At 39.7% G+C, this 25882-nt stretch overlaps 1 protein-coding gene across 1 annotated transcript in view; it reads right to left on the bottom strand.

Moving 5' to 3' along the window:
- CSTPP1 (centriolar satellite-associated tubulin polyglutamylase complex regulator 1) overlaps positions 1-25882 on the bottom strand; it is a 78649-nt gene extending 52767 nt beyond the window's left edge. Inside the window, exons 1-3 of the mRNA XM_014881911.2 lie at positions 25730-25882; positions 16814-16916; positions 1101-1231 (exon numbers count right to left, since the gene is read on the bottom strand). Of these exons, the coding sequence (XP_014737397.1) occupies positions 1101-1231; positions 16814-16916; positions 25730-25775 (280 nt within the window). The 5' untranslated portion in view covers positions 25776-25882. The remainder of the gene's footprint in view (positions 1-1100; positions 1232-16813; positions 16917-25729) is intronic.

Here is a 25882-nt window from a genome sequence, read left to right on the forward strand (position 1 = left end):
CCCTCAACTAAAGTAAATTATTTATAATATAACAAAGTACCCCTCACTGAGAAGAAGGTGTTACAGATAGCATAATCAGTTACTTCAGTAGCTTGCTCCAGATTTTGTCATGTTTAACTATGATTGCTTAATTGCCAAAGATCTAGATGGCATACGTCAAAAAGGTCTTTATTCACAGTCTGTCAAACTCTGCTCATCAAAAGCAGAAGTGTTGCAAAGCTTAGCCAGAAGGCAAGGTTTTATCTATATTGAAGAGATGTCTCTAGTCTTTCCTGCAAGAAGAAATGAGGCTGAATAGCCTGAAAAAATGAGGCTTACAGTAAAAAAAAACACCCCACCAACATTTATATTTGTACAGCAACTTTCAGTGTATTTGCTTAAAATACTAAATTAAAAAGTAAAACAAAACATAATTTTAGTTGCATGTAGTTACAGGAGTTTATTTTGAACTCTGGCCAGTTCTGGAATACCTAATATACCAAGAGCAATATAAGAATAGCTAGACATGATAACACAGTGCTGAGTATTTATTTTGGCACAGGAGCTTTTTCCTTGTGGGTAGGGGTTGGAGAAGAGGTCACACAGTTGTCAGTGGTCCCTCTTCCACAGCATCATCTAGGAGCTGTGGCAGGACTATTCAGGCACAGCTCAGGTGGCAGTGTAAACCACCCCACACCACTATGAACCCAACCTCCTGCAGGCTCCTAATGCAAGCACTCAGGAGCCCAACTGGCTGAGAATCTCAGCACCCCCTTCCCTCATGCTCCATACCCAATATCCTAACCTTCTCTAGGTCCCAGCCACCAACCTCCAGCACATTTTTTTTCCTATCCATCTCAGTGCACGGGCCCACAATGTCCTCCCTCTGATCTAGTGTTACTTGACACACTGTTCTGTAACAGAAGGAGCACTGGCAACAGGGCTATATCCTGGGAGCCATTTTTACCCATTCCACAGGGAAATGCAATGTTGTCTCCCCTTTAACAATGCTAGAATATTCCAACACAGCGTGAAGGGCCAGTATTTATAGTGCATTAATAGCCTGGCTAACAGTTTTCATGTGAAGGTAACAGGACAGCAGCAGATGCTGCAATACTTGCCTCCATTTTTCCCCACAGTTCGGAAACACCTCCAGAAGGTCCGAAGGAAAGACGCCCTGTTATGAGGGGTGGCTTGAACAAAGCTGAACTCCCGGAATAAAATGTGTGTTCCCTGCCGCACGCTGTTGAAACTGTGGACATAAAGTCAAAACAAGAATGTTAGAAAGCTGAACCAACATGAATGTTCTGGGAACAACTAGAACAGCAGCAAGAAAACCACTGGCCATTACATTTGGTGAAACCAAATCTCAAAGTTTATAACCATCTGTTCTCTAGAGAGAAGACTATTTGCAAAAACCACACGTTGAAATTTAATTATAGAAATTAGAGGTTTGTGAAAGTAAAATTCATTCTAAAGAAACCCAGCAAAGAGTGTCCAAGACCCACTTATTTGAAAACAGTCCATTGGAAAATGGCTCGCCAAGAGTTACTGTTGTTTATTTGACCAGAAGATGCCCTTTCCTTTAGTACCATTTGAACTTCACTGCTATTTTCATTACAGTTTTCTTTAAAGCCACCAAAAAAAAATCCTCTTTAAGAGAAGCCTCAAGATATCGTTTCTAGGTTACTGAAAATTGACTATTGGATGTATAAAATTTATTGCAGTTGTGATGAAAAGCAGATTGACACATCATTAAACAAAATTTGCACTAATGCATTTTGAAAAGAGTAGCTGGTCATTATAATGGATCTTAATTCGATGCTCATGTTTTTGTATTTTAGTATAAATTTCTAAAATATGAGTTGTAAGCACTTTAGGCTAACTTATTACAGCAAACATTTGTCTTACAAAGGTTTCTCTGAAGTGCAGGAAGTTCTCCTTTGGGCATGGTAAAGCTCAACATACAAGAACAAAAGAAATGCAAATACAAACATTATATACCAAAAGGTATAATGACAGGATTGCCTCAAAGATAGATTTTGTGCATTTCGCTCGGCATCATGCAAGTGGGACAAAGCTTTGAAACACTCCAGAGAGATCATTAAAACATTCACTTGGGACAGCAGCTTAACCCTCCCTCACAGGAGAGAATTAATGAAAAGATACAAGTTTACTTTCATCACAGCAGATCCTCTCCATAGGTAGCATCTCCACAACAGACAAAAACCAGTGGTCAGTGTGAACCCTCTCAGTTTGCAATTTTAAATCACCTCTTTAAATATAAAGACTTTAAATCACTTTTTCCTTCAGAGTACAGAAAAGGGTCTCACATTTGAAAGACAATAATACCAGACAGAGTTGAGTAAAATTTAAAAAGTCATTTAACAACTGGGTGTGGGTGTGGGTGTGTCTGTGTGGAGAGAAGCCGTTTAATTTTTACAAAAGGAATCACAAATTCTCATTTTTAATATTCTGGTTCTCAAACACATGCAAGCAAACAGAATCTGTTGTCATGTGTTGAAAGGCAATACAGAACATAGTTTCTAGCCCCCTTACCCAGAAGGAAGTGTAACTCAAATAAAATAAGTACAATCACCTTATGATTAAGAAACACTCATGACACTTGAATCCTGGAATCAGGAATATTCTTTCTGTAAATATCATGGACAAATACAGTATTTCATATTTATGAAACCTTATTCATGCAAAGTAAAGCACAACCATTGCCTCAAGAGATTAAAGTAAATAAATAAATCATGTCCTGGATCAAAATATGCCAAAATTACATGACTATCATTGTAAATAAAGAGTATTCATTACAAAGTGCTGTCACTCACTGCCTTAGAGTGAACAAGTTCAGAGTAAGGCAAAGTAACTTGCAAAAAGTCCCACAAGATGCCTGTGACAAAGCTGGAAATAGAATTTCAGATCATCTCATCCCAAACCACAGCCTGTACGACTTCTTTCATTTCTGATCTGCATTGTTTCGCTGATGATTTGACAGACTGATGGAGAGAAGAAGGATACAGACGAAAAAGAAGAAACTTGGTATAATAGAAGAAGGCAGCTTTCAGAAAGATAACGCACAGAAGGGAGACGTTTTGGAAAAGAAAGAAAATGAAGGCACAATGATACAATTAAATGCACCAAATTATGCTGCTCAGAACATCTACAGAACATGCAAATTTTGGAAGCAGATCCTGGCACAATTGTAACAGAGAGGTCCAGACATGAAGCTAACATACTACTAATTCACAGCAGATAGCCCTACTATATTACTTCATATTTCTAACAAGCAAAAACTCTAGTCACTTGCATTTTCAGCATGGGATGGCTCTAAACCTACCAGGCAGAAGGGTATGATATCATTTGCTGCTTACTCAGTTCAAAGAGTGGGTGGATATGCTGGAACATCAGCACACCTGGATGTGCTGACAGCCAAGTGCCGCCAGCTAGCTGAATAAAGGAGGATTTTGTTTAACTATACAGTGGAAGGATTTTCCCCCAAAAGCTCAAGATTGCAAGCTTAGGAGTCAGAATTTTATCCCAGTTAAGATGCTACATTTCAGACACCCTACTTCATAAATTCCTTTTTATAAATAGTAAAAGTTCAGCTCAAAGGAGCCAGCCCTTGATGGAGCTATCCAGCAAAGAGCCCAACAACAAATCTATTCTCAGACAGTGTCAAGATCACCACAAGGGACAAGAAAACGATATGTTTTGAATAAACTATGTATGTTGAAATTCCTATATCATGGGTAGATGGGCAGTACCAAAATAACTTGGCCACCTTTTTTTAACAACTGTTGAGAAATGAAGTTACCATTAATGTGGCAATCCTACAGGTAAACATTGCTGGAAGAAAGAAAAATTATGACAACCCAAAGTTGTTACAGGTATTCCAACAGTAGGTAGGGCATATGACCAACACCTTACCATGATTTTTATATACAAAACATGCAAACCGATGTTTTTTCCAATTCCTTTTGAATATAAAAATGAAACAAGCTTCACTCAAAGGAATGGCTTAAGCAAGATATCAACAATAAAGGAAAAAACTTAACCATTAAGGTCAATCATTCCCAGCAGTTGAACAGCTGCTGAGATTCTTCCCTTTGGATTGCTCAGTCTTCCCTCTATCTGTCCTCCTCTCACTGAACAGTTCATACTGTTAGCAAAGTTAAGTGGCCAGAGCTTTTCAGCACATTTGAAGAAGAAAGACTTAGGAAAAAACAGGGTACCTCAAAAAGTTATTACTTTGTCCTGAGTCATTTAGAAATGGGTTTGGGAACCCAGAAGCAGGGAAAATAATTTTTCACTTCTCTGGTTAACTTCTCTTTTTCGTCTTTTAGGCATTTAAAGTGCAGCCATCTGTAAGACATTCCTTCCAGAAGAAAGCTTTCAACAACTATGCTAGTCTCCAAGCCTCCTATTGCAAACCTAATGATTGCTTCAGTCCCCTACCAGTAAATAGAGTAGGCAAATTAGAAGAGTAACAACAGTTCCTAATGATGTGATTTTATTTGTCTTGCTGAAACCAAGACTACAAATTGAATTGAACGTTCATTTGTTAACACCAGTTCACTGTGGGCATTCATATTTCACACAAGAATTGTTAGGCAACTGGATACTCTGTTAACAAAACAGCTTTTTCCATTCCCTTGTGAGAAAATCCTGAAGAAAGAGAGAGAAGAATAAAACAAGGTTCTCACTTGATGGGGATACCTAAAGAAATTCTTACAGTAGGGGCTTCAGGATGCTTTCTCACTCCTTCCCATGCCCCAGAGCAGTCAAACCCCAGAACAGTCTCCTCCAACACCACTGCTGAGAGGGCTGCATCCTGCAGCACACCCAGGCTATGCCTGTGGCACATACACGTGAGAGGAAAAAAAAAAGGTTTGGGAGGAGACTGTGATAAAACAGCCCCAGCTCTCAAAAATGGCTTTGCTGGGAATTGTAGCACTCAGGTGCTGCTTCTCTGAACAGAGCAGCTTTCATAAGGCTTTGTCTTTTGTGTATTTACATTTCGGCAACCTGCCAGAGTTCAGAAACTTTCAAGCACTCTTTTCAAACCTTTGGACTTCTAAATAGATTGTAAAAGTCCCAGGATGCTATGGTAACATCTCAATTGAAACCCATTATAGCAGTTAGCCTCTGCCTGCTGAACTCAGGCAAAGCCAAATATGCACAATGCAGAGTCCCAAGTCCTCGAGAAGGATGGAGGAGCTTGCCAGGACCCTGCTGGACCCCTAGCAGGTGCCACCTTTGGTTACCATGCAAAGAACTGAACAAGCTTACAGGACCCCTCCTCTACCAAATGGAAAACAAGGAACAATGACCATCTTTCCTTAAATGACAGCATTACTGCTTGATTTTCTATCAGCATGATGAAGAAAACATTTTGAAGGCTTCTTGTGCATGAACCATTTACACACACACACACACACACACACACCCTCTTTTTGCCAGCTACACAAGTGTTTAAATCATCAAAACAGCATTAAGTGTCTCAAGCAAAACTAAGGTAGCCTCAAATGCAAAGTTGCTGTCAGAGGCTCTGTTTAGACTGACCAAAATGTCTGTAGGAAAAAACAGTGTGCAGGATTTCATGTCAATATTATGGGCATCCCAGGATTTGTTTTTTCTTGACACATGCTCTGAACAAGTTCTAATCTAGTCCCATTGACTGAATGCTCATTTGCAGAAGGAACACATCTTCCAGTTTAGCTCCATCTGAAAGAAACTCAGAGCTCCAAGACTGCTTCACTGTGTGAACTAAAGCACAGTAAGTAGGGATAACCAGGAGTATTAGGATTAGAGACCATGCTACAATGGGTAACAAAGAACTAGCTCTAGCAATAGAAAATACTGAACTACAAAAGGCTTTAAAATACAGGCTATTTCTGTTGTTAAATAACTCATCTACAACAGAGCATCCCCAAATGACTCACTGCACTCAGCCCAAAGCTATGCTCTGAGACAGCAAAGTGAGATTTACCTTGCCTAGAAGGAACCCTGAGAGGGAACACTTAAAACTGGAGGCATAACTGGGTTAAAAAAAAAAATCACTATCACTGTTGTACTAATTAAATCACTGCTGTATGAAAGTAGTTTAAGATCATTTTATTCTTCACCTCTTGGTTTAAGTGTACTACAATATTTGCAATATTCAGATCAATCACTGGACTGTTTTTTTAGGTTTCTCCCTTGGAAGGTAGTGTAGGACCATCAGCATTTCTCAATTCAAAGCCACTGTTTCAAGTGCTTTTTTAAATTCCACAGGTCTTAGAACTTGGGACACTGAGGTCAGCCTCAAGGAAACCACCATCTTTCTCTAATGAAATTAGCAGGTTTTTTAGACATTTCCTCGGATATGTGTTAAGACAAAACAGATGCTAAAAGTTATTCCTGATGACTGGCTTTAAGGGAAAATAGGGTTTTTTTCTAACAACCAGGCAGATAGGAAATCATTAACACTACAAAATTTTGGCAAGACTGGGTGCTATAACACTGCAAACACAGAGACTGGATTTTTTGAGATCCTTTCTGTCTCACCCACTCAAGTTCACTTCAGCTGATGGGTGTGGAAAGGGGGAAAGGAGTGACACAAATTTTAACTATGTGTTTTCAGACTTCTTGATATAGGCCAGGAATCTCTGCATTCATTAATACAGGTGGTACAGAGATTATCCCATGTACTGGGATGAAGGAAATTAACCACAGCACCTGTGACACAGCTCAGAATAGGCAGTGAACAAGCTTTTTTATGCTGCTTTGTAGCAAATCAAATCCTCTGAGACCAGTTTACAGATTCTGGAGAAGGAAAGGATTAAAGGAGTTGCTGTGCTTGCTTGTTATTACCCAGAAAGCCTTCATCTTTTTTAGAGTCCCTCTCCCTTAATTTTTCATATGCTAGGTCAGTAATTTAACACCTCAAGGCTTGCACATCACAAGGTAAAATGACCATATTGTGTTGAATTATTAGCCCAGGATTAAAAAAAAAAAAAAAAAGGCAAATGGGGAGGGGTGTGGACACGGGAATCTTTAAAAACAGAGGCCTTTTGATCAGAGCAGCATCCTGCAGTTTGCTGTAACTCAAGCTGACCATTCTTACATAGCAGGAATTAAGGACTCCCCCTGCCAGGCAGGGCCCTATTAAAACACAATAGCTGTTTGAAAAGGGTAAGCAAGCTGATATGGATATAATAGGCCACATATTGGGGCCCCTTTCTACTGTGAAATAAAGCTGCTTCTTAGAATTATGAGCTGGGAAGCCTAGTATTCAGGAAGATGGGAAAGGGCATACAATGAAAGACCATAAATAGCCCTGCAGAAGCCCTCCAAGGTGCTTAAGGGAAAAGTAAAGAAGCCTTCACAGATAAGCATCAATCACCCATGACCAGCTCTTTCAGACTGATCAGGTACAATTTCAGACTACACGGTGTTTCAGGGAGTCTGGAGAGGCCTCGCTGGGATAAACAGATTTCGTTTTTACAGTAGGAAACTGTGTTAAGTTGCACACCACAGGAACAGCTGCATGAACACCATTATAACTAGCTTTTATGGAGATCACTGCAAGTTGCTACCCAGCTTCCCTCAAAAAAACCTTCAATTTTCTGCTCAAACCTCAACTAAATACATAAATAATAAACCAATCCAGAATTATAACTACACAAGGAAAACTGATAACTCACCCACTAATCTATTTAGTATTTGTTCAAACTGGTCCAAGTTGACATTTCCAAACTGCTATAACCCTCTGTATTCTGAGGGAATGGGAGATGCAAGTTCTCTGTTAGCTTCATTATCATACGGCCATGATCTCCATTCTTTGGCTTCCATTATTAACCAACAAGTATTTCTGTCTTCCCTGTCATGCTGTGGAATTCATTCACTTCAAGATGCATCAGATGTGGTTTCAAGATGCCACAGAAACCATACTGTGAACCTGTGGCAAGGGTGATGGCACAAAGATGAGAAACACTATTAAAAAAAACACAAGCCACACGAGGTAACATTCTGATTTCCTCTTGTCTAACAGTTCAGAAAGTAGCTATGGAATTGACATTGGCTGCAGATGGATTTTGATACCAAAGAATAAATGTCCACCAAAGGAGGAGTATGGATTTGAAAAATATTGAGGAACTGCACCCATCTTGAACTCCTAAGATCAAAGTAAAATGCCAAGTAAAGACAAATTGGCTTCTCAGAAAGTTGAGGCCAAAGTGTAAGTACAAGTAAGAGCCTGCTTGCTCCAATTCTTGCTGAATTCTCCTGTTGTAAGATAGCTCCATGTTTTATAAATTAGACTTTTCATTATTTTAAAAGGTAGCAGCCCAGTCATGTTATGACTGTGATGACACACACAAAATACTGAAATATAACTGAATATCTCTTCCAAAGAGATTCAATAATGGTGCCATGCAAACAGATTCCATCTTTGCTCATTTCAGTCTTGGTTTGAGGGAGAATTTCAGAAGAAAAAATTTACAACTGGTACTCTCTCACCTATTCAGTTGCCTTGGCAAGAACTATAGCACATCAGACTGAGCAGCTTCCAATATTTTCATCATGGCAACAAATGAACCTTGCCAAAATTCCTTAATATGGATGAAGTTACATCATTTGACATTAATGCTAACTCTGCCTGTGGACATTGCTTAGCTAAACCACTTTGTGCTCACTACAACTGCTTGGCTACAGTGGTGACCAGCTACAGTTTGTTTTAATTCACTTCAAGATACACAATAACATTAAATTTGCAGGACATGTGGTTACTGCAAGTCACTAAAGCTAATATATTCTGGGATCTGTATGGTTTCAACACAGCACTGCACAGAAAATCTCAGGTTCTTTGAAAACATTTAGAAACTAAACGTTTTGCCTTTTTTGCTATTGTTTATTTTGTTTTTAAACAAAACATGATAAACCACATTTTAAAAATACATTTTTCAGGCTTGCAAAAGTTGTAGTGTTTGATATTCATGGAGATGCAGACATAGTTAAGGGACTTTATCCTGTAAAGGATAAGGAATCCTATTATGGGATCTTATCCGATTCCATTGCTGCAAACATTTGCTGATTTTTACAGTTTGGCATATCTGCTTTAGGAAAAATTTTCAATTTGTTGGCCTTGTCCACAAGGGAACATATATATTCTTAGCAAAGCAATTAGAAATGTTCCTCAAGGTTTTCTGTGACACCTCAACATTTTGCAGCTGAAGAATAAACACAAAAGTCCTTCCAACAACACAAAACTGGGAAAAAAACCCAAACCAACCAAAAAAAAAACCAAACCTCAACTTCAATTCTGATCCATCTTTCCTTAAAGATATTTCTGGGAAAAAATAAAACTTATACTACTTGATTGCAATTTAATAGAAAGCCTTACAGGTTTACACAGATGGAAGCCAAGACCTCTAAAACTGATCTCCCATATACATAAAGTAGCCTAGACTCATGCCAAAGTGCTTCATTAAAACAAGAACTAAGGCATGTGAGTTACTAATACAGACAGAGGTACAGCTAGTCATGAAGTTACTATGTATCCAACAGTGGTACTCTTATTGCAAGAGACATCAAAAGCTTTATTAGAGAAAATAGAATGTTAAAAAGAAAATATTATTAACAGAAAATTATAAAACTATGCCTTTCATTCTTAAGAATAAATTTTAATTCCCACATATAATATGGGAAAAAACATGTACCAAGCTTTCTACGCTGCTATGTTTTTCCAAAGCTCCTGTTCTCATGTACATTTCTACTGAATTCCAGTTCCCAATTTCACATTACTAAAACAGTTTTCTTCACAACACTTAGAGATACTGCAGGAAATCCAATCTTTCCAGCATGTGACCAAGCATGAAGTGAGATTACTGCTTTATACACACCTTGCAGATCGTATGCAAAAGACTATAAGTAGTCCCAGTACATTTGTGGCGAATATATCACCCATATTTATCTTTCTCATCTTTTCCTATATATTCCAACAGTGACTCAGCAAGCACAACTGAGCAATTTTCCAGAATGATGGAGAAAGTTGTTTGTCAAACAGTTACATCAGCATTGAATCATGGCAAACTCTACTACACCCTTTCCTCAGTGGAAGATGGAAAATATAAGATTTCCAGAGCTCCCCAATTCTGACTTTAGGGCCCTTTCACTTCTTCAAGGATACAAACAAAACCACAGCAGAGATGTAGATAAGAAATGCAAGAACAGGACAGGAACTAGCCAATATCACAGATATTAAAAAAAAAAAAAAAAAAAAAAAAAAAAAAAAAAAAAAAAACCAAAAAAAAAAAACGGCTGATGGAGAAAGTAAAACTAAACAGAAGACTCTGTGACAACCCAGAAAGGGTGTAATGCACATTGCCAGCTCGTGTCCAGCCTCTCATCCACCAGCATCCCCAAGGCCTTCTTGGCAGGGCTGCTCCCAATCTGTTCATCCCCCAGCCTGTATAAATTCATACTTTTAAGTCACATAAGTCTAATTTTAACTCCCAGCTGGGATCATACACTTCTCCAAATTCATACTAGTAATATAGCAACTGTGATGAAAAGCAATTAAAAAGATTGGAAACATAAACAAGAGTTTTACTAGGGTTAAAAACTAAAGCTAGAGAGAGCATAGTACATGCAACTCTAGCACAGAGAAAAAGCACACAGTTAACTAAGATATATATTGTCTTGACACTTGTACCATTTGCCACATTCCTGGACTCTGGCTTTTCGGAAATTTCTTTCCAGCTAGTTTTATAAGCTATCCACACTGCCTATATCCAGTTGGCTTTAACCTAAAGGAAGCTCAATTTCATGGCAGATGTGTTGCATTTCAACCTTCAAGGCTGTAAGAACAAATAAAATATATCCAATTACATAAGGTCTCCATAAAGTAGTCAGCCAACTCCTGCTGCAGATATGCAGAAAAAGACCACAAGTAAATATGTGATTTCCATGATGTAAAGGAATAGGAAAGAAATGGGCAAAGACTGCACTACTACTCCAGTGAATTTATACTAGGAGAATCATAATCTGATCACACTGCACATAGAAATTGTGATTACCTCTCTTCAAAGAGCAAGAGCACAGTGCAGGTCAAGCTAGTGTATAAGTGCAGTTATCATGGATAACCACCCTGTGCTGACAAGATGCTGATATCAAGTGCTAACATTCATATGCTTTAGCAAATCTTGCAGATTCTTCTGTCACCAAAACAGCATACATTTCTTACATGGAGTATATTACCACACAGTGCATCTCTGGTAAATGTTTTCTTTTAAGTTCAATTCTGTTACTGCTTTGCTACAATTCTTCCAAGATAATCCTGTTTACCAAAAAGATTTTTTGCCTTTTTATCCCCCCTGTACTTCTTTGCAAGGGACCCATCTGAGTATCCACTCATCTGTAATATTATCAAGAATAAGGTAAGAAAATACTACATTTTCTAATATATTGGCAACGTGTACAAACTACAGTGGGAATTGTGTTATTGAAATTAATATATGCATTTTTTCCAGCTGTTTACTCAACAGCAGTTATCCCAATCAGCGTATTTGTCAGGTCAGGACTTGTTGCAATGTTTGTTACAGAGAAACAACTCTGGGAAAAGCAGGAGTTCATAGATCCTGGGTGTCATATCAAAATCCCAGCGCTGCTTCTGCCATAAAGCAATTCTATAATAAAAACACTGGGTGACAGATCTATATGTTCAGGACAAAATTCACATAATTTAAATCTTAAATAGAGTTATCCACAAGCCCCAGATCTTCCATAGCTCTCATACAAAACACATAGCCCATGCACAGTGGGCAGGAGGTATTGAAATCCCATTTCTAAGGTGGGCTGGAGACATTTAATCACAAGAAAGAGCATTTGCCCTTCTGACAATGCTTCTCTGTAGAGGTGAGACTAGAAGGCAATAAAGGGACTAACAGAAAGGCTTTGTGTCCATTAGCAACACTTTTAGTGGAGAAATATGCAATTACTGTAGGTTCCCCAGAAAGATTTATCCACAAATTATGTCCTGCAAATCCATGTACTCTGTGGAGAGACACTTTCAAAATGTTTCCTTCACAGCAACTTATTTACATTAGCTGCAAAACCTCCTCAGAGCTTCTGGCACAAATGTTGTGTCTGAGTTCATAGATTCACTCCCTTTCCACTGATAGCTGAAGAGCAAAGGAGAGGCAGACAGCAGTCTTATGCAGTGCCCTAGGGATCAAGGAATCCCAAGTAAAAGCCTGTCAGGAACCATCAAGCACATTATCCCAGCTGAGATTTTCAGCCCAAAGGGCTGCTGCACAGCTAGGTCATTGACAGCAGCAGCTTGATGCTGATCACATGGCTCAGTGCAGTCTTGCATCGAGTGGGATAATTTTATCTTTTTCTCTCCAGAGCAGAAGATATGTAGGAATCAGGACAGTATTTGAAGAATACATGAAATGTTGTGGTGTTTTTGCAATTGCTCAGAAGATTATATCAGAGAGAATATCAATATTTTAGGTAATATCTTAAAAGTATTAATACCTCACAAATACTACTGATTCGACCAAAACACAAAGGACTAAGACTAAAAAACCCAACAACCAATGCCCCTCCTCCAAACAGTTGTACTGAAAAATTCTAATGAATGGCTTCATCTCTCAGAAAGGGAATCTGGCACAACTTGTCAAAGCCCTAAGGACCTTCTCACTACTGTTTTTGCTGTTTGTACTGTAATTGTACAAAGCACAGAGTCGACATTCTACAATGCTAGGTGCTGTAAAGTACATGCAGTACAATATCATTTCTGTCTTGAAGAGCTTACACTATCCTTGCAAACAAGACAAAACAAGTTACTCTGAAAAGGGGAAAGATGCAGAGCAGATGACAGCAAGATGATGATGGTGATAAGGCCTACATACACAGATGCAAAGGAAAAAGAAAATTGATGGCTCTAAGCTAGCTCTGAGAATCTCTCCTTTTCATAATCGGATAATTCAGCTTATTTCCAGTTGCCAATTAAGGTTGCCTTCACTGAGTGGCTTAGTTCTCATGGGCATCCCATCTGTCTTGTTCCTGGCCCTTCCCCCCTGCCCTCCTCCCTCAAGGGCATTGAGACTTTTTCAAAGAGGAGGACATTGTTTACTCTACAGATTTATTTCTGTAATGTTGTACTGCAATAAAGGACTGAACAAGCCAAAAGTTTGTCTGATACCTGTGTCTACTGCCAGAGAAAGCCAAGGGACTGGTATCATATTTGTCCCTGAGGAAAGAGTTGAACAAATTGTTCCAGCCAATCCAGACAGCAAGAGAAAATGAGGTACTTTCATTGCTAGAAGTTGATACTTCTCACCACGATAACATCTTCCTTCCCAAGGATCCCAAACTATACAGCACTGGCAGTCTTGTTACTAGGAACAAAGCAAATGTTCCTTCCTGTAAAACAGGACTCTACACAGTGCAGAGCTGGTATTTTGAATTGCCAGGCACACAACAGATCTAAAAGCAGTATCTGACCCTCAGCCCTGTCACACACATCACAGATGCCTTCTCAGATAAATACTGTTAAACTGTCACACAAGATCCAGCAGGGGCATTCAAGTAACATCCTTTACAGAAAAGGGGGATCTCAGATGTCAATTTGAAGAGTCCAGTGGAAGCAATGCTACATGTGCAAGCTAAAAGCAAGATGCTTTTCTCAGTCATGCTCCAGCTGGCAGGTGGTCAGGAGACATTTCACCAGAAACAAAAAAAAAGAAGAGTTTTGCAACAAGAATATAGATTAAAAAAAAAAAAATCCATTCCCATGTCTCCAGTTCACTTGTGTTTGATTTATCAAACAAACAATTAAAGTTACAGAAAAAAGAGTTTCCTAACCAAGGTAAGTTACAACTGGTTATTATTTCTGAACTTTCCGAAGAGTCTTGAACAGAGCAGCACATCTACCTGAAAGCTGGAAGAGAAAGTTTCAGGCAAAGGTTAGCCTACACAAAAAGTAAAACGTACTAGCAAGAAGTCTCTTCGTAATTTTTTTTTTTTGCTGGTTCTTTAAGATTAAATGAAAAAAAAAAAGACACAGAGACTCCTTTTAAGAGCCCAGAAAATATAAAGTGGGATGCTATGCACATTCCCTCTGCGTGATCAAATGCATTAGTGTGGGGGCCCTGTTTTTCTTCAGTCTAGGAAAGATCAAGAAAACAGGATGATAAATAATGTATAGGGGGAACATGTTCCTTTAAGATATGTTGGCACAGACATTAGGCTGGAAGAAGCAAAGCAGCATTAGTGTGTAATTACACAGAGGGTTTTCAAGAGTCTGCATTTCAGGGAGATTCAAGAGCAGAGCTGAGATTTCTCAGGCTTGTAATGAACAAATACCAGTAGCATATCAGCATATCTATAAAATCAAGATTAGTCCTAAGAGAGGCATAATTTTACTTGTTTAACTAAAAGATGTGGATTAATTGGCAGAGGGGTGATTGATCCCTATTCCTGTAAGGGTCAGGAGTTAGCCAGATGAGGGAAGCCTCAAGGTACTCCCAAGATTGAAAGCAGATGTCCACATGACTGGGACAAATGAACACTGGAATAAAGTGGGAGAAAAAACTATCCTTGAATACTAAAACTATTCTGGAAAGAAAACTGTGGAGATTAAGGTCAGCCCTCTGCAATCAGCAATAACAGTGCTAGATGGTGGATAGCAGTGAAATACATACTCAATTCCATTTCTTAGAAACAACTGAAATAACCATTGCCAGCAAAACACTTACTGCTTGATCCATACAGAGCTAAATGACTGCATAATTTTCAATTCTGAAATTTCACTTGGGTAAGCTAAGTCACAACAAAATTTTCTTAATAAAAGCTGTTGTAAAATAAAAAGCTGGCTCAAAGACTTGAATTGTCTTACAGTAAAACGAGGCATTGCAATGAATGATGGAAATGCCATCAGGTTGCTGTTCAGCAGTGAATATCCAGCAGAGAGGTCCATGGAATACCACTGTATTGAAAAGTATGCCCTCTGAGAGGTGTTTGGAAAATATCTAACACCTGTCCTTGACAGACTTGACAGACTTTCAATTTCAATTTCTGAAAAGTTACAAAAGTCATTATTTTACCCCATAAACACTTTTTTAAGAAGTTACTTGTTTGGGCCTGCCTGCTAGCTTTCTAAACCCTTGGCCTGGTCTCTAATTTTAAGTCAGCATAGAGACAGGACAATTTTAAAAACTCGAATCCTAATACCAAATCCCTTCATCTCAAATCAATGCAGCATACTTCAAAATTTGCACATTCCAATCCTCTCCTGCAGAAATACATGGATTAAGGAAAACAATGGGAGAGTGCCCACATACCTTCTGGAATCTCACAAGTTAGCTTTCAGTTTAAAGATGCTGAGATAAAAGATGAAGTTTATTTGTTTGGAACAAATGTTGATAGTTGAGTGGATGAACAGAAATCTTTTGGGCAGTGAGGGCTCACCACTAAGCCCTTGGAGCCAGAACATAGGACATTTTCATAATATGAAACTTCACATTCTACACCCATATTGGCTATCATTTATTCTCCACTTTAAATGAAGAATCCCACATTTCAAATCTTCACAGCTCTCAAAATTACTAAGCTTGTTTGCACTTTGGTATGGGGACACAGTTTCATCTGCAAAACTCCAGGCATTTTATAGAAGAAAAAAGAGAACTACTAGTTCTGTGTTACAGAATGAATGAACATGCAGCCTTTTCCTGTCTTTCATGAAATCAGAAACTCCACAAAACACTCACTGTGAACAAAAAACCATTGTAAAAACCATATCTCTGAAAATAAATGGGAAAAACAAGATCTCCAGCAACTAAGTCAATCTGAGGGTTTTGTTCTATGGTGATGGTTTTGCTTGTTACAATGGTCTTGAATCACTGCTTACACTTTTAAAGGTAGAAGAAGAACAGGAAGTGAAAAGAAAATGGTTATCATGTCAAGATGAAGAAATACTACAGAGAAGGATTTTGAACAGTTTCACTGCGTGAACGACCTCTTGTTCACCATTTAATTTTTGAAGTATATATCATCAGAAGTTTTGAAAAGGCACAGAAGTGTCAGTTTGAAATTAGATGCAAACTAAATCTAATCTGCAGAGATGCCTGGATGACAATTCTAGATGGGTATTTCAAAGCCACCTTGCCTTCAACTCTGGTAAAGAAATCCTGTCACTGGGTGGAGGTCATTGTAATCCTGCTCTTTATTTTTCTTAAGTTCTTGTTTACTGACTATTTGCTCAGCTGACCAATGTCAATATTACTTTCTGTGGACAGAAAATACACAGATTTTCCCTCAAGATTTTTTTTGCAAATTATTAAGAAGAGATAGTGCTCACATCCAGTATTTAAGGATTTATGTAGGTTTTAAGGGAAGAAGAGGCATCCTATTAAAGCATTCAACAGGAAAACAATCACACAAGGAGACAAACAGTTCAAATTTATACTCAGAAAAAGGAAGAATGAATGCTGCTGAAACTAGAAGTAGTCTGTTAAACAGTTTGCTTCAGTGTTTCTCAAGCAGTTTGATGCTAACAGTCCTGACCAAGAAAAGCAGAATTTGGTTTTCCGTGTTTTTAAAATCACTGTTCCCCAGAGTGACTGCTTCACACGAATGTTTGTAACAGAAGAGGTACTGAACTGCACAAAACCTTTGTACATTTCCAAAACACGCTCAGACAGCCCTTGGCTAACCCAGTAAAATCCAGCATTCACAACATAACCAGCACGTGTCCAGCTCCATTCTCCATGTACTCTGTCTCTTTCCAAAAGCCCCCCTCAGGCTGGCCCTATTGGCAGCATCCTGATGTACTTACTATTCAGTGAAGAACCTGGCAATGCCATACTGACTAATATCTTCTCTGTTCTCCAGCAGCTGGCTCACTGCATCCTCCATGTATGTGAGGACATGTCGCTGAGCTGCAAATAAAAAAGAGGAAGAGACAGAAGTTAGAATATAAGGGGCCTGCAAAGCCCAGGGGCAGACAAGTCCAGCTGTGTGCCTTACACAAGACATCAAGTATTTGCTTCCTCAATTAGAGTGGAGGTTCATTTCTTCAGAAATGGATAGCAAAACTCATCACCTAAATCCTGCTTTTCTTCCTGGCTACACGGAGCTAAGTCATTAACAGTGCTGACTCTTTTATAGAATCCCCTGAGATTTTGGTATTGGAGGAAGATAAGGAGTTGTGAGGTAGTTTCACTAGAAAATGCTTACTCCAGAGGAGTTCCTGATCTCTGTTCTGAGCCATCTTTCCCACACAGATTGTCAATGGTGGTTCGATGGGGTTGTTGCAGAACTTTAGGTGTTCCTTGCCCTTCCCTCTATACCAAAGCCAAGTAGCTTTAAGGTTGTTCTGTAAAGGTTTCTTCCTGAAGGTGCAAATAAAAGTACATCTGTTTCCAAACAAGCATCAGTGAATGTGGCAGGTGGGGAACAGGTCTGAATGCCAAGAGAGATTTATATTGTCAACGGCCAGTCTCAAATAACTGCCTAGGCCAAACACAGGGGAATTTCAGAAATGGTGAATCTGCCAGTACCCCACCACAGAATGGCACTCACTTATAGGACTCCTGAGTAAAGACAATTTGGTGCAACACAAACTGTTTTGCTGCTTCTACAGGGGGCAGACTGTACAAAACAAGCATTTGCCAGGGAGGAAGCAGCACAGATTTACCACTGAGCCCCTTTGATGTTTTTGGCTAGAAACCAAGTTGGAGCAACAAAGAGCCGAGTCTGAGGTGATGTGCCAGCTAGCAGCCAGTAGACTTTCCAAATCTACAAGTTCAACAATCAGAAGACAAGTTACAACAAACCCAGGAAAATCATTCCTAACCTGGAAAGCACACAAACCCTGTTCCCAAACCACACACCTCCATCCTAAACACGTAACCTACTGCACCTTTGCAAGTAGTGTCGTGTCCTAAAAAGAGCAGGAGAAAACCCCTAGGGAAAATAGGAAAGGCAAGGGCTGTTCTTGCTCCTTGCCAATCTGTTCCAGACTTGGCAGAATCACCCCCTCACCAGCAACTGGCCAACCTCAGACCCACATCAATATTCTCCAAACCATTTTAATTTGTGTTTAATATCCTGGTAAGCATCAAGCCTGTGCTACTTGATACACAGCATAGAAGACCCTTTCATCTTAGTGTGGGGCAGGTGGACCTCAGCAGAGGCCCGGAAATGATTATTCCCATTGGATAAAGTGATTAAAAGTATGCATGAATATTGATTGCTATCAGGGGATTTCTCTGCCTAGAACACTTTTCAGGACAATGGTGAAATTGGTTAAGCACACCCTGGAAAATACCTTGCAGCTGATAGCAAAATGGTGAGCCAAAGGTTTAAAGATATTATCTGGCACTAAAAGATATAGGGCGTAGCTTTATTTAATTATTTTAATGCAAAGGAATAAATTTAATTTATGTGAGTGATTAAAGAAAAATAGCTCTGCGCACCTGTGTCCCCTGAGGGAAGAATGAGTCCGTGCAGCTCAGTCATAGGCTCAAGATAGCAACAACTGGGTAACTTTACTTCAGCCCATGCTTTCTCCCTCCTCCTGAAGCACTCCATCTCACACTCAGCAATTGCCTCCCCAGGCCCCTCTAGAGGTGTCAGCAGCACAAGATTATGCCAGGAAATGGTACTAGCAGACAGACCTCCACTCATCTCAGCCTGCAATAAACTTCTGCTCACCTGCAAAACCATTCTCAACACTTTGTGGGGAAGTATACACTCCTTTCATAGAATAGTCCCAATCAATGAACCATATTTATGTCATTTTGCTTCTTTAGAGTCATAAACCTCCCCTAAAAGCCTTTGGGAATAGACAGGCATGGTCCCACAGTGCTATACAGCACAATGTGTAGGCTGACCTCTATAATAAATACCTTTGAATCTGCTCCTGGAGAATAAATTAACTTTCAACGTAGAATTTTAGACATTTCAAAATGTACACAAAAATATATAGGTCACTGTTGAATACAATTGCTGGCAAAAGGATATTTCTCTTAAGCTTTTTGTTGCATAGCCTAAGGATCCTGGCAAAGAGCCTCTATACCTCTTTCCCAGAAGAGTGGGTAGAGGGGTGGGGAAGGGAACAAAACTGTGAGCAGAGAAATTAAAAGAAAATAGCACTTGAAATCTCCTTGAGAAGTCTCCCTCTTTATCCCTTTGGCTGCTGTGATCTTTTCCAGGTAGCACACTTCACACTGCCAAACCAAATTCCAGCTCTGGCTTCCTGTTCACTGACTGCCCAGTTCCATGGAACGATGCAAGTAATATGTTTTATAACCCAACTAATGCTACACTATACAGGAAAGTCATAGAACAAAATGTAATTTGCAGACAGGTTTTAGCAGGCCAGAGAGGCAAAATAAAGTGCCAGGAGTCTGGTTAGAGCAAAAGAGTAATTCCTTAATTTATACAAATGGTACTTTCCATAACAAACACTGGAACCATACCGGAACATTAACTGTTTATGCAAGTATAGTCAAAAATCTCTGGAGTTCTAGGCAAAATAAATGAGATGATTCATATATTTTAATAGTTTTTGAAAATTCAGGGATAATGATGTACTGATTGCTCATATTTTTGAGGCCCACTTTGCAATAACAAGGCAGCAAGTCCAAATCAGAATGTAAAGCCCAAATATTCATGCCACTGTGCTATTACAGCTTTCTGTCTTTACTAATTCTCTTCCTGACAGAACTCCAGTATACTGCAGTTTCCACACAGGAGGTGTTATGTCAGGACATCATCCTCTGCATTTGTTTGTTTTGGGCTTATTGTAACAGAAATTCCCTACTCATACAGAACTTTCCAATGCAACCCATATTCTGTAAATAGAACAAAAATACTCAACTCTGAAATCACAGGCAACTATCCCAAGCAGGAAGCCAGCGTGCTTGCCACACTCATTTGGTAGGTGCCACACTCTTTGTTGTCAGATTTAAAAACTAACAGTTGGTTTTCACAAAGGAATCTGACAGAGTAAGTTCATAGAGGATTTTTCAGGCAGCCCATAACCTGATGTTAAGTAAACACCTTTGCACAGAATATCTTCGTTCTTATCACTAAACCACCAGCAGGGATGTTATACTCCGAGCCTCAGTTCAACCTGCATGCAGAGCTCCTCCAAAACTGCCCCCTGCAGCACTTAAGAGAACGGCCTCTGATACTCACAAGCTCACACCCCACCACCACTCACATGCCCAAGGTTTAAGATGAATTTTGGAAGGAATGCACTTTTGGCTCAGAACCAAATTCAGGGCTCAGCACTGGCTGTTCAATTCAAGGATGGTCAGACCATCATAGAAACTTTCAGGTTACAAGTACAAGGCATAATGAGGATTACACCCACAGTCAGCCCACAATCTCTATGGATTGCTCTCCAACAGATTAGACAATCCCAACTAATTCCATTTAGCCATAACCACACCAAATCATTTTGCCTATATATTTAAAATTGTAAAAATAGTCTTTTTATAAGCCACCAAATGACTTGTTTCAATCTTCTGATGAGAACAAACAATCCACTACTTTTTAGGTTTGATTACACACGTTGTAAGAACAAACATTGATACTCGGAAAGTCTTGAAAGAAAATTTAATGCAAACAGTATCACTGCACAAAACCGAATATATGCACTGGAATTCTCAGAGCCAGAAATTCGGGAGGAAGGAGAGAAATAGATGTCACCTTTAAGTCATGACACTGTGTATGTGTAATGGTTTTATTATCCAAGTGGTTATATTATTGCTTAACTCTTCAGGAGACATGACTTCTTACGACTTCTGAAACACGAGCTGTCTATCAAAGCAATTTGTTCTGTATGCACACAAGAGGGCTTTTTTTTTTAATAAGTTAAGGTCATTCCTGGCATAACTGAATATGCTGAAAAATCAGGAGTGGGAATTCCTGGATAATAAGACCAGCTTTTCACACTTATTTGCCTCCTCCTCAGCTGAAGTGCTGAAAATACACACTACTTGATGCAATTAACATTATGATTCATTTCAGTTATCAGAAGCTCGAGAGCATAACAAGCTTTAATGTATCTGGAGTATTTCTGGCATTTTTTAATCTTTGAGAACTCTGAGAGCATAAGGTAATAGCTAAATACCCTTTCAAGATTTGTTCTAAACTGGAGCTTAATGCAGGACACTACCTTATTACACACATTGGAAAGATACATGTATAGTAACATAAAATCAATTTCATGCAAACATTACCAAAACAATAATGATGCAAGAGACAAACAGGAAGGATATAAACTGCAACAACAAAATCACATCAACTCTGGAAGTTTTTTCAGGACGCTCATTATAATCTTTTCAGATATCATTAAGGACTTAATCTCCTCAGATGTTGCTAAGAAATGGCCTGGGAAAGAGAAATAAGTGAACAAAAGAATTAAGTGCTACATCTCTATACTATCATAGCTCCTTCCAGTTTTGTACAGCTTCACAGGGTAATTTCCTATTAACCCTTGAAAGCAAAATGCTTTTTGAAGGACAGAACACATAAGTACAAGTAGACCTCGTCATACCAGAGATATCACACAACATGGGACGTGCAGCATGTGCCACTCAGCAGCCCATGCCAAGGGGTCACACAGTGTAACTACAGCATATTTCATACGTTCAGACTTTCACAACCACTTTCAACAAAAAATTTAAGAACCGTTTCCATTTATAATTTAATTTTGACCATAGCTGAGAAGTTGTTTCAAACAATGAGCATAATACTGCACACATACTGACTTAATGGTGCAAGTCCTTCCAGCAGACTGCTTCTGGAAAGGTGTCACATAGCTGCTAGAAGCCACCCCCTCACTAAAGCAAATCGTTGAGCTATCTTTTCTTTTTTTGTTCAGTCAGGGTTTTTGGAGGTTTTTGTTTAAATCTAAAATTATTAACTGTGGAAGAAATTGTCATTCCAGTCGAATAAGGCATTAAGTAGCCTAATGGCTCCTACCTGTTCATGCTCAGAGGGACATATGTGTACTCTCCAGTTCTGGAACTCTACCTAATTCAGGATCAGATTTCACCTGTACCTTTCAAGTTAAGGTGGAAATCCTGTGGTGCAACAGCAGTATGGTGGTGAAACCTCCATCTTTTGGACAAAGTACTAGACTGAGTCTGAGAAGATTCAAATCTAACTAACATTTCTATAAGCAAACTCTTACACATTATATACAATCTACATTACAGTTCTCCTATCTCCTCCAACAGAACAAGAAATAAGATTTTTAAGAAGGCATTCTCTTTTTCTAGACCAAGAGATCTTTCAGCTACAGTGCTTCACAGAAGTTCACCAAATATCTATACTAATAGGAGAACCAGTGTCAGCTGAGATGTCTGGATAAAAATGTAGCCTATGTGTTGACTATGCTGTTAAAGGAAATGATTGTACTTGCACTTTCCAGATCAATATTTCCTAAGACTCTTCAGAAGAAGAGTAAGCCTTAGGCTTCAGCAAAGTCTCTACACAACTGAAGTTCTCTGTTGGGAGCTACTCAGTTTTGTAAAAGAATGTATGCTCTTTCTAATCATTAAACCCAAGAACTTTTATGAGAGAGATGAGGAAACACGACCGTGTTTCTGGCACTTGATAGGCCCATGCTTTACTGATAAGGCACTTCCCTAGCAGAGTATTTGCATTCCTACATGCCTTATATTGGCAAAGAAGGCCAAGAAACAACATCCTGGAGCTGGGTAATAGAAGGCAGTAGAATACATAGAAAACAGAAGTTTGAAAATTTGCAGAACTCTACTGCTTTTTCTTCAAAACAGGAAAGAGGAGCAGGGAAGTAATACAATATGAAGCTTCAGAGACAGCTGCATGAGCAGAACAATACAGTAAATGCTCCACTGCCTGCTATAAATAACTGAGCAATCACCAGTTATTAAACCATAATGAGGAAGGCATGAAAAAGTGTCTCAAATATGCTTCATTTTGCCTACTGTAGTTCCAGTCTCATCCATCAAATGAGAAACACACTATCATCACTGTACCCAAACAATAAATGTTGTTTATTCCGTGAAAATACTGTTTATAATGTCCTGCTTGTAACAGCATCATCTTCACTGTAGCCTTTCTGCAGACCTCATCTCCATTCCTATTCACTAAGTAATGGTCATCTCTTTTCTTCTATTTACTGTCCCATTGTGGCATGAGACACGTTGTCCTGATTTTTATATGCCAGGAACTTCGGCATAACAAAGCTTTGCAATTATTTTTCATCTTAAGTGAATACTTAATTCTCTCCCTGTTCATTTCTATTATAACTCACTACTGCTTTTATTCCTCTTTTAGCATTCCAACTGGTTGTAGAAGAATTATCTCAAATAGAGGGGGGGCAGGGGGTGTGGAATAACACAGCAAGTAGCACATCATGTTATTCTGGCTGCTCAGTTTATGTGTTGGCCTGGTTTTGATAATGAGAAAGGGAAGAGGGGAAGAAGGGTTTGAGTGAGTTACCCACTCCAGCTCAGAAATGGCAGGGTCATCTGGTCTGTGAGTCAGAGAATACCTTAAGTGGAGAGCCAGAGCAACACAACTTCAGAATGAAATTACAGAAAGTGAAATTTATCACAGTTCCTTACAACCCGGCTTCAGACAACTGTATTAACAAGACTTTGAGGTGCACAATAGAATAATCCAAATAACGGTGATTTCAGAATGCCAATGTAGAAAACAGAAAAGCAACCTAGAAAAACGTGGGGAGGTGTGTTTATTTGGGGTGAAAGAAGGGGGAGTTGGGCGTTGTTTTGGTTTTTAAGCATCTTCCTACTGCTAATACTCACTAAATTCCTTAGGATAGGTGAACATTTTGGCAAGTTACAGTCTCAGGAAGGCAGAAACACTCATTTTGGTAACATTTATAGCTAATAAGAATATGCTTCCCCCCTCTAATAGGCAACAGAAACTGCAATCTAAACCCAAGGTATACTAAGTAATGAACAGAACAGACTCTTATAGAAGTTATTCCTCAACCTAACATGATCACACATGTCTTTTTCTGACCCAAATATCAGAATCATTTAGAAAGTTGTACAAAATGAAAAGAGAATTCCAAATCAGCATGTGGAACAGAGATAAAAGGAGGCTCACTTAAGCAGCTAGTAAAGCTGCTTGCACCTAACAATCTTGTACATGTAAGAAATCTCATGTCTTACGTTCAGATGTGCAACAGAAAACTGGTTTATTCTCACACTGAGTATTTTTAGTCTGCTTCCTAGATTGTTTTGAGTGATTCAATCCTTACTGACAGGTTTCACACAATTAAAAGTGCCTATTTCATTAAAAACAATTACAAGAACCACGTTGGCTCATTAAGAAAAATAAATTTTGCAGCTTTCAACCTAGAGCCACTCCGGAAAAGTTATGAACTTCTCTATTAGCATGTAGGTTGAAAATGCTGAGGTAGTGTGACAGAATAGCACAAACCTAAAGGGTGTGTCTACATGGCACTGTGATGCTGTTGTCAAACACCCAAAACATTACAACTGAAATCAGCAATAAGAACTTCAGCCAGGTGAGTCCCATGAGAGTGACCCTGAATAGAGCAGTAAACAAACCTATTTCTGCCTTGAGTTTCCCTGACACAGAACAGCATTGCGGTTATGCAGGTATGCACAAAGCACCCTAACAGCAGCCTAGCAGCAACAGCTCAGTGAGATTCTACTCTTAAGACAACTTAGATCACTCCTTTGCTTAAATAGTTAAACAAAGTTCTTTTAGTCTAGTGCTCCCTGAAAGTCATTTACAGCAGTGTTTCTATACTCTTGCTCCATTTTGACTTAGAAAAATAGCAAAATCATCATGGAACAAGTAGCACAAAACAATCTCTTCCATTTCTGACCTTCTCTTGTACACAAGAAAACCACAGAAAATCACGTATACCTTTATAAGAGTTATCACCAAACAGTCTCTTGGGCCTAGGAAGTAATGGCTGAAAAGTTTCACTCCACAAACACTCCTTTGAACACAGTCCAAATGCTTAGTACTTGTAATTCATCTCCTCTTCAGCAATTAAATGAAGTCATATTGACTTTATTCCATCCTAATTATTTTTATTTGACACGTTAACATCAAATCACTTTACTCCTTAGTTTCCTGGAACATCAAGCTGTTACAGCCAGCTTAAAAAGGATGTAGTCTTCAAAGGAGTAACTGCTTCACGGGTTAGAAGATTTTCATTTTATGTAGGAAACATCGATGCTTCCTTATTTCAGAACAAAAGCCAACATTCGAACCATTCGCAACATAAGAGCAGCACTCCTTCCCGTTGTTGGGAAACGAGCATAAAAGAGGGATGCTCACATAGATCTGTGAGCAAAACAGGTTGGTAATGGGTGAAGTCTATCACAAAAAGGCTGGACGCCGCTTGCTACTACTCACAGCGCGGAGCTGGCATCTCGGCTCCCGCCGGCTGCCCGCGGAGACCACACCTCTGGCCACCGGAGGGATGCTCCCTGTGCCCCTCAGGGCCTGCAGCCCTCCCACCCCAGCGCCCGACAACCCCGCTCTGTCTCGGCCCGCCGCTGCCCGCTTCCCAGCCAAGGCGGACACGGAGCCACTGCGAGCCCCCTCAGCCCGGCCCAGCCCGGGGCCGCTCGCCGCAGTGCCCGGGAAGGACGAGCCGGCCCTCCCCATGCCGGGCCGCAGCACACCAGCGGGAGAGAACCCTCAGGAAGCCTCCCCGCCCCGCCGCGCCGCTCCTCACCCAGGTACTCGGGCCCAGGCAGAGAGAGCCGCTCGGGGCTCAGCATCCTCCTCCTGCCGCTCCTTCCCGGCTTCCGCCCGTTTCCAAGGCGCCCGACGCTCCCGGCGCTGCTCGGCCGCTCGGCCCGGCTGGGAACACGCCCCTCGCCGCCGC

This window comes from Sturnus vulgaris, chromosome 6, assembly GCF_052056855.1.
Source record: "Sturnus vulgaris isolate bStuVul1 chromosome 6, bStuVul1.hap1, whole genome shotgun sequence".
NCBI classification, from domain to species: Eukaryota; Metazoa; Chordata; class Aves; order Passeriformes; family Sturnidae; genus Sturnus; species Sturnus vulgaris.